Source organism: Aplidium turbinatum, chromosome 16, assembly GCF_918807975.1.
Source record: "Aplidium turbinatum chromosome 16, kaAplTurb1.1, whole genome shotgun sequence".
NCBI classification, from domain to species: domain Eukaryota; kingdom Metazoa; phylum Chordata; class Ascidiacea; order Aplousobranchia; family Polyclinidae; genus Aplidium; species Aplidium turbinatum.
In genome coordinates, this window is record NC_137487.1 from 20,654,864 (window position 1) to 20,665,080 (window position 10,217).

The 10,217-nt window shown below is 36.7% G+C and overlaps 1 protein-coding gene across 1 annotated transcript; it reads left to right on the top strand.

The window, feature by feature from the left end:
* The first annotated feature begins 1,999 nt into the window (after positions 1-1,999).
* On the top strand, positions 2,000-9,123 carry LOC145785642 (uncharacterized). Its single transcript, XM_082597324.1, has 4 exons — positions 2,000-2,181; positions 2,363-2,462; positions 4,331-4,397; positions 6,886-9,123. The coding sequence occupies exons 1-4, from the start codon at positions 2,042-2,044 to the stop codon at positions 7,734-7,736; spliced, it is 1,158 nt and encodes a 385-aa protein (XP_082453450.1). The 5' UTR covers positions 2,000-2,041; the 3' UTR covers positions 7,737-9,123.
* Positions 9,124-10,217: the final 1,094 nt, after the last annotated feature.

A 10,217-nucleotide genomic window follows, 5' to 3' on the forward strand; every position in this document is an offset into this window, starting at 1 on the left:
TTAATATTGTTAATCTCCATTCATTACAATAGTTCAAATTTCTGGCTCTTGGGTAACAATCCAATCTCTCAACATACTTGTTGCCTTAGAATCATGAAGCTTTCGGCACACAAGGATGGTTTAGTTAGTCGCTACATATCATTCTTATCAAAGAAGAACAGTGTATCTTCTACTTTGCTAAGAATGATATGTGGTCACTAATGACGTCACATACGAAACATTAATCAATAATTTTGCATCAGTTTAGTGCAGTAGGCTGCTCTTGGTTTATTTAATATAAACTATCTGCTGGATTTTCGTTTTAACGCTTTTAACGTGTTTTATGATGAAGTGAGATGATAAAAGCTGTTTGCGACTATTTGCAACATGCGGTTGTGTTCGAAAATTCCTTTCAAAAAAGCTGCACAAAATTATTTGAAAGTTGGAGGTATAATTCAAATTCAAATTAACGTCCTCTTACATAAAAGCTACACAAATTCATTTTTTTGTATGTTTACAGAGCAATACGCTTTTGTCGCTTTATTGTATCATAAGAAAGGAACCAACATGTTGTTACTATATCAAATAATCCACACTGGTAATAATTAACAAAGCAACCCTAGTCTTGTATTGTATTGTAGCTGTATCGTAATATAAGAGAGGAACTAACATGTTGTTGCTATATCAAATAAACCACGCTGGTAATAATTAACAAAGCAACCCTGGTACTTGCACAGGGATAAGTGGTTTCTTCATTCAACTTACAGAAAATTATTTACCGTTTAAACTTTAAAGAGCATTTCTGCAAACACTGATTCAATAAATTGTTGGACATTGTTCAGGCAAGTTTGTTTGATGAACAAATTGAACATCAGATGAAGTTGTTTCACAATTGACCCTAAATTCCTCCATATTTCAATGATGGGATTTTTCATGAAAGCAATGACGATTATTTACAACCATAAACCAAATGACAAAGTTCTTTCTTCGTCATTTGCTTGGGACTATAAGTTCAACTGTGTTTGAGTGGAAGATGTTATACAGGTTGAGGGTAGACTATGGATTGAAGTGACGTGCTAGGCAATATATTTGCTATAGTTTTGTAGGCTTCTATTCCTGGATTCTACTGAAAGCTTCACAATTTGTCATTGCAAGCTAAGCAGCATCATAAGCTTTATGTGATGACGTTGGGAGAATGTATCTCTACCAATCATTCGCTTTTACCAAAGCGAACTTCCAGCATCAGGCTAAAACAGGTCGTAAATATCTACATTGTGAAGTAAGCAGCGATTATGCTTCAAAAAGCGAAACTCAATCTATTGCGTGGACAATTTATTTGTGCGTCAGTTTTGATTGCATCACCCAAGCCAAGAATGTGGCAACCAAGGATAAATTTATAAACGAGCAAATTACATGAAAACAGCCAACAGTCCTATCTGAAAGTATCTAATATGGTTTAATTTATCTTTGAACAGTCGGGAAAGGCAAACGAAAGTAAAAGGGTTAGAGCAATCTGTATTAATCTTTTAATCATTGTCGTTGTAAGACGTTAAATCAATGTATAAATACAGATATTTATTCTGGGAAGTGGCAATATGTAACACAGCAAGAATGTCAAGATAGCCTATAACTATAGTCTATAGAGATACAACTATATAGACTTCCATTCTCAACTACATACCTAACAAAACTATGATGTCATAAGTAGAATAATTATCGCCTCAAGAGATCAATGCAACGAGGTTGACCATGGTTAGAGTCAAACTGCAATTACAAGAAGTAACAATGACGTCAGAAGTTGTAGTCTTATCAAGAACAAATGCGTCATTGAAAAAGTGAAAGATCCAAATTACACATACGAAACAACACTCGCTAGCTCTCATAACGTTGTGGATTTTAATTTTCACAAGATATTATATAGTTATTCTATTCACTCCTTTCCAGAAATCTTGTAATTATTCTAAATTCCACAACCTCATGAGTGATAGTTTTTCAGAGATTTTGTTGTTTTTCAGAGATTTAAGCAAACGATTAATCGATTAATTTGCAAGATTAACGTGAAATGGCTGGGAACCTCAAAGATGAAATCCAATGTCCGATATGCATCGAAACTTTGCAGAGGCCCATTCGTATCTTGGCGTGCGGGCATAATTTCTGCAACGGATGTCTAACTAGATTCTGTCAGAACAAGCAAGATAAAAGGTAAATAGACATTTGCTGATAAATTTTTGTAGTTTAGTTCAATATCAATGCAAAAGAGTTTTAATGGGTTTTCGTGTAGCTTTCAAATCATCATCATCCATCTTTATGCAGTTTGTGGTAAATGCAAATAGATCTAATATTGCAAACCACAAAAGTTATAGGATCATTTTTATCATTGCAGATGCCCAACGTGTAGAAGACCCATTGCGTTGCCAGGCAACGGAGTGGAGGGAATGTCCCGAAACATCACTTTGGAAAACGTCATTGAGAGATTAGGAAAGGTGAGTGGTTGAACATTTCAAAGTAGAAATGTTCGAGACAATGGTTTAGTCTAAACCAGGAGTGCTCAAAATGCGTCCAGTGAGAACAATATCTACACCCCCATCTGTTATATCATATAATAATCTACTTAAATGATTCTATATCATACGATGAAAAAACTTGCTAATTGTGAACATAATTTCAGGATTTTATGAATTTTTGTAGTTGAAGCAGCGTAAGTTCGAAAACTTGTACCCTAAATAGTTTTTTAACCTGCAAGTCAGAATAACTCAAACAAGCCTAAGTGCTTGACTTTGGTAGGTAGGCTAATCTTTCTGTTACACAATAATCATATATCATTTGTTAGGCAGTTGGATTTGCACATACAGTCCAGTCAAACCGCTTAAACTGGACAAAGCTAAGCTGGTCTGGTTAAGCAGGACGAACAAATTTCACTATTTTTGTGTGTTATACGTAACGTCTTCGTTTTGCTCATTCCTCGTATAGTAAGCCTTGAACTGCTGTCCCGTGTTTCTCTGCGATGCTTATCCGCACAAAATAAAGTAAAACATCGATACACCAAATTAAATTTAAAAACTTTTGGCAGTAGGAAAATTGATTTTATTTCATTTCAAACTGAGTTTCACAAAATAAGCTATTCTGGCTAAAATGTCGTTTGTGCCTTTAATTTGTGCAAACTTTCACATTGTAGGCTACTTTTGGGATTGCTTCAACTTGTCAATGGATTAGGCTACTTTTGGACTACCTTTCAGTTGCGATTGGGCTGGAAATACAAAAAATATGTTGCAACCTTGACACTATTAACTTTGCTAGAACAGCAGAATGCCAACAGCAACTCTTGAGTTTAAAATGCCTGAAAATGTCAACCATAAAACTTATTTCTGGTAGGAGGGTGGTCCGTTTAACGGGCTGCTTCCCAAACAACTACTTTATCTGGTTGAGATCTCTACCAGGTCGGGTACGGATCTGACCAGATCTTTACCAGATCTGGACCAGATAAACTGGCTGTCTGGGTTAGTAGTTCGATTAAGTGGGAAAAATTGTAAAGGAAAATTGATTTGTATTGGGGATCAACTAAAAACTGTTCGAATAAGGGCTCGCAGTCCAGAGCCTGCATGTTCGACTCCAGCCACCCGCACTTGCTGTTGTTTCTCCGGGCAAGAAACTTTACGATAATTGCCTCTACCCAGTGATCGATTTCGAGTAATGTGTAGTACCAAATTTAAGTCATAAGTAGAGTAAACAACCGGAAATAGACATTGTCGTCGGCTGCAGCGTGGGTCAGGTGTACGTCAGAAAGCGTACACCGCTGCATAGCGTTCAAGTCCGCTTTCCCGCAATGCAGGATAAAGATATGAAAAACAAACAAACAAACAAATAAGCGGATGATCCGATCAAACGTGAGCCAAATCAGCAGGGGTGGCCGTTGATTGTATAACAAAACATGTTTCGTGATTGGTTATCCAACAACATACAATCTTAAACCTTGGCTGAATTTTAAGGACAAGAATGAGTGAAAAATTTAATGCGGCTTTCCAAGACTTGCAAATAGCGAAATGCCGCACGTGGTAACAAAACTTTGGGCACCCCTGGTCTAAACCAAACGAAATTTGTGACCGAAACAAACATAAAGTAAAAAGCGTTTTAAAATAATAACAAAACGTTAAAAGAATGATTTCAAACAAATCAAATGAATCGATAAAGGTTGATCCTCTATCTTCAAATTGAATTGCTACCCTTGCAGCCGCAATTGCATTTAATTTGGAAAACGCTGCAATAATTGAATCAATCTTTCAACTCATGTTTGAGACTTCGTTTAATTTTGAGACATTAAGTTTCCAAATTGAAATAAACTTTATATTTTTAGATGAAAGTTATTTCACAGACTGTAAAGAAAGAAGTTTTCATTCCATCAACCATCAAACAATTACAAGGTAAGCAACATGAATACTTGTTATGGAATGCAGTTGTCCTTACTTTAGCCGGAGTAAATGGTTCACGAACCGGTACTGGTGAAAAACATATTCGGATTACGCAAAGGTTGAGGATATTGTATATCTTACAACGTTTATTAACTTGAAAAAAATGAAATCTCTCGACATGAAAATGGATATTCCAATCATATAGCCAATGTATAATACCCTACTACGTATAATAGCCCACTTTTCTTAACAAGCTCTTTTTTCACGTTATACCAAGATTGAGATAAAATTTTGACGTTTTTCCCCGAATTCTTTCAAAACCGGGAATTTAAAACTCCATGCTCACTGCCACAACATCGACACTGCTATAAACAGTGCCCTGCGCACAGTGACCGGATGCCTGCTTCCCACACCATTGGACAATCTCTTCATTCTTGCTGGCATGCAACCTATTGACATTCATCACGAAGAAGCCACTCTGTTTCTTGGTCGACGGGCATTGGAGTCCAACAATCTTTTTCACTCTTACGTCTCTGCTCTTTCCAACGAGCAACCTCGTCGACTGAAGTTAAGCCATCAATGAAGCAGATAGAGAAGACATCTCTGCGCCTAATTGGGCGGATCATAAATGAAATTTTGAATGGAAGTCAAGTACCACCAGACTCCATTCGGTCATCTCCAACGACCGACACTTGCTACAATGGCCTAATACTGCAAAAACAGACGTGGGTGCGCCTCAACGTCTTCGCACGAGCGTCAGGAATTTCCGCTCTACCGTGCACCAATGGGGAATGACCTCTTCCTCCTCCTGTGAATGTGGTGCCAAGGAACATACCGCAGGCCACATCATCAATGACTGTACCATCTTCAAGCCAATTAACGGAGTGGAAGGTCTGCGCGTCATGGATGATAAGACCAAAGACTGATTGCTAGTGAATAAGCTAAACCAAAGATGAGGCTACTGCTCTCTAGTAGCCTTCCAGTGTAGTCCGGAAACATTTTGAAGCTGGCGTGATTAAAGGATTAGCCCTCGGCCACAGAAGCTCACACGACGACGAAGAAAAAGCTTATCCATCAAACAGTCAATTACCTTTTTAGCTGATTTTAACACGGCTCTGTCAACAACAACAATGAAGTTTTCAGAGGATACTTTGGGCTTAGTTTTTTGTTAAAACCAACAAAATGGCTATCATCAAAACGCATCACTTTTGAAATACAAAAATTAAAAACAGAGAAAAAAAATAGCACAGTGTTTGTCTGAATAAAATAAAATGCTGGGATGAATGCAAAATACTTTAATATAACAAGGTAGATCTAAAAAACAATTGGCGTTTTGGACCCACCTTTCTTCCAAATACCAGTACCCTGAAAAGATTTTGGAAAAATAAAACCATCTCGGGTACAATAGCTTACTCCATACCATCCTGTCAAAACTACCGGCTGCCGACATCGTCGCAATTTCAAGTACTAATCTATCAACTGTTAAATGACATTTTCAAACAAACGAAAAGGTATTATATTATTTATTTTTTTCATAATGACTAACAAAAAGGCGTTGATTGATTGGTTTTTATTTGGAATGATCATTCCAAATGATGACCGACAATACAAAACCCCATTGATATAACTTGGAGTATTAACCATCATACATATGTAGCAGTATTTTTACATTTTCTTATGTCAAATAGCTGGAAAATGCTCAACCAATTGAATATGAGTGGCTCTTTACCCAAGGGTGTGGGGAGCGGGAAATACGGCCTTGCGTGATTTGAGCTATTGATTCAATATTGGGCTTTGGCAGCTATTTTAACATTTATTTATTTTCTCACCAATCAATATCAGACAAACTAAAATCAATAGCTCCCGAAACAGCTTTGAACAACATCAGCAGAAGGACAAGAGGGTAATCGTTTACCGTCATCTGGCGGAAAATGCCAGCGCTAATTAAGATCCAAATACACTTCGATTGAATCCGTAACATCCATGCAGAGGTTAATCAATTAAAACCACATTTAGGATTTATTGATGCAAATAACTAAAAAAGTTCAAAAATTATCACAAAGTTTATTTCCATTCCATTTTTATCGGCTGCGTAGCCGAGTGGTGAGAACGTCTGCGCGACGTTCGAAAGGACGTGGGTTTGACACCGATCCAGAGCATGCGGTTGTGTCACGACAAAAGACACTTTATGGCAAGACAAAATAAGGGGAGCAGCTGACTCGAAGACTATACAGTATGTCACTTCGCTGCTTCCTGTCGTCTGTTGTATCACATATGTGATCGCAGTGTAGCCTACTGCATGTTATCGCAATGGGCGCAAATAAAAACACGATTATTATTATTATGATAATCTTACAAACGTTTGGATGACATGCAGTAATGTTAGCTTGAAGGTGGATATGCCATCTTTCCAACGAATTGTTATCACAATGGGTTCAAACTAAAGCATGATTATTATTATTCCAGTGCACAAATCTCATAAAATTTAATGCTTTAAAAGGTTCAGCAGCGACTTATCAGCAACAAAGCAACTTCCAGAAAGCTGTGGAAACCCTGCAAATAATCATCGACCATGTCGAAGGATGGGACAAGTTACAACCAAGCATCGACCAAGTGGAATGCTTGTTGAGTTTGGAAAACATTCCAGAAGCTGAAGTTGTTTGTGTTTCGATTGCATCCATTGTTGATGCAATTCAATCGTCACGCTTGACCGATCAATCACGTAACGTTTATGATGAGAATATTAAGAAATTAATTTTGAAATTTGTGAATGTGAAAGAATGCGATTGTGCAATCTCATTGGTTCGTTGTAGATTTCAATTTGTTAAGAATCACTACGACGGTGAAAGCAGGTTAGATAAGCTTGAAAATGTTGGTTGGTTAATGGGGGAAATATCCATAGAATTATCAAAACAAAACAAAGAAGAACAAATTAAACAACAATATTCATTTATGGATGAAACTCTTAATTTAATGCAAAATACTAATAAGGTTGATCTAAAAGTTAAATGTAAACAAATTGGTTGGTTTTTGCGTCGCTTTGGTTTCTGCTGCAACTATGCATCTGATTGGTCGAAATCAATCACAATAAACACATCCGCAATCACATTAATGAAAACAGCATTCAATGTTGATGCAAATCGGTATCAGGTATTTGGACATTGCCATAATAATATGGGAGTTGCGCTTGAAAACACCAAGCAACTGTTTGAAGCGAAAGTCGCTTACACAAAAGCAATTGAAATCTACAACACAGTCAGTGATTGGGCGAGTGATGAAGAAAAATCGTCATGTATTTCTACGTCTAAGAACAACTTGGAAAGAGTTGAAAGAAAAATTTCTCAAATTTAATTTTTTTGGTTTGCAATTGGGAAACAATTTGTTTGAAATAATTCTCAATAAAAGTTTTCGTCTTAAAATAAATTCATGGACTTGATCGGTTGCTGATGAATTGATTATCGTGATTTGTGACGTACTAAAATATTTTTAATGTTTATGGTTCACAAATAGCATTGATTGCGTCATATTTGACTAAAAACACACGTTTATGAAATCAGTTTAGAAATAATTTAACTTAATTTTATTAATATTTAGGCAAGAAAGCAATATTTCACTATTGGTTTTTCCGCAATATTCAAAACGAAAAAATGAAGCAAAAACTACAAAAGAAAATTAAAACAAAAGCTTGTTGCGCTGTGGGCTGGGGACCTCCCAATATTCTCCAAAGTAATAATGCGACAAAACATGCTGGGAGTCGCTAAAATAAATGCGCACAGTAACTCGAGTGTCAAAAAATTAATTACCCACTTAACGAGTTAACTCGAGATACAAACCAAAAATATAAAAGATATACCAGTAAAATCTCCAGTTTTTGTTGTTATGTTGTTTACTGTGTGTATTGCTGAGTTTTGTCTTGTTTTTCTTTTTTCACTTATCTAAATTGTTAAAAATGAAAAATTCGCTTGCATTTTTTGCTCTTTCTTTTTCTTCTAAATTTTTTTTAATTTTATAAAGGTGTTGCGACCGTGCATATTTTAAACTGATTGTTCTGCTTTGGTATCATGCATGTTATAACGTCCGCGTTTTGTCGCTTCTACCCTTTTCTAGGCCTCTGCTATGTTTGGCATAAATTGTTTTTTCGTGGTCAGCAATAAAAACAAACTGAACTGAACTGATGTGCTGCAGACTGAAATGTTTTCTTTGTGCCTGCTACAAGCGTTGCTATGCTGGTCTTTTATGGTTTGTTCAAAATAAACTGAATGACAAAGTTATTAGTCACCGTAGTTATTCTGATGTATATAACATATACTGGTTTGGTTTTTGATTCTTTATCCTCGGACTGACAAAGCCTTGATTGGTTATTCCTGGTAGTTTTGCATACTTTTAGAGGCTCTTGACGCAGAGCCGGTTACCGAGATTGACAGAGTGAAGTTTTCCGATTGTTGATATATTGTTGCAGGAAAAGTATTCCATTGATTAGGTGCCGCTGAATGGAGAGCAGTCCTGAAATGCGTTGCTCAAGCGCATACCCAGAGAGTCGAACCAGCGCCGCGTGATCTTGAGCCGGGCGCGTATCCATTGAGCTAACGAGGCGGAAAATTCGAAATTTCTTGCCCAATGTTATATAACCTAAAGTTATGTTTTATAAATTTGATCTGTTTTTGATGTTTGATCTTCAAAAAATGTTTCATTTTTTATTTGCGTTTATCTTTTCGTAAATAAATATTACAAGAAAACTTGATAATTCCATTTAGATCTTGGCCAGTTTTAAGTTCAAGTTCTCATCCATCGCATTATTGTATATTCAGTGCAGACGAAAGGTGTACGATCAATTATGGATTTTATTTCTCTAATCTGTGAAAGGTTCTGTAGCTATTTGCAGAGATGGGCATCCTCTACTTTGATAGCAGCGCGATATTGCTACCGCTATTAATGTGACAAAAAGCAACGCGCGCTCCTGCTACTTGGACTATTCCTATTCTCACCTCTTACTTTATTTGGCTCATTTGAACTATTACACATCACATGAATTAAGGGTCATACATAATTCCTATTCGCACAAGTGGGTACTAGTGGTAGCACTATGCTACGGGCTGAAAAGAACTGTTTTTTGTAACATTTAATAAATATGAAAAGTGTTAACAAATTTAAAAACAAGAGATAACCAGCAAAACCAAGTGTTTACTGTTTATTTTTTAACGTCTTGCCCTTTTTTCTTGTTATTGTGCATTCGATGAAATGCAATCGCCAGAAACAGGTTCTGCCATCAGGTTTCATCTTGGCTACGTTTCACAAAATCTTAGAGCATTCCAATATTCCTCTCAGCGCTGACGTCGACTGGAAAGTTCTCAATGAGATCAAGAAACTGTCTGAAGGAGCCAACTAGCGGTCAGCTTTCTGGAGCTATTCCATCTTTTGTTTGTTACATTTCAATATGTGGAAGATAAACCAATTATTTTCTACAGCTTCTATGAAACATAAATAGATGTTTGTCTTTTTGTAAAGTCAAACCCGTACGATCAGTACCGATGAGATCCCAGGCCTCAAATCAAGGAGCAAAGTTATTGTTAACAGCACAACAATGAACAAGTGACGTAACAACTATCAATGTTTTTTGTCGGCTGTTGACTGCACTCAACCCCTTGTTTAACTAACTGGCCTACATGGTGTGGGAATGCGGCACAAGGATCTCAAAATTCAGAATCACACAACATTGTATTGAAGTAAGAATCAGTTTCCTTAAAAAACTAGGAAATCATGCGAAACCCTTAAACTCACGAAACATGAAACACGAAACACGAAGCACGAATAGACCGGGAGCCGCGACGTCTA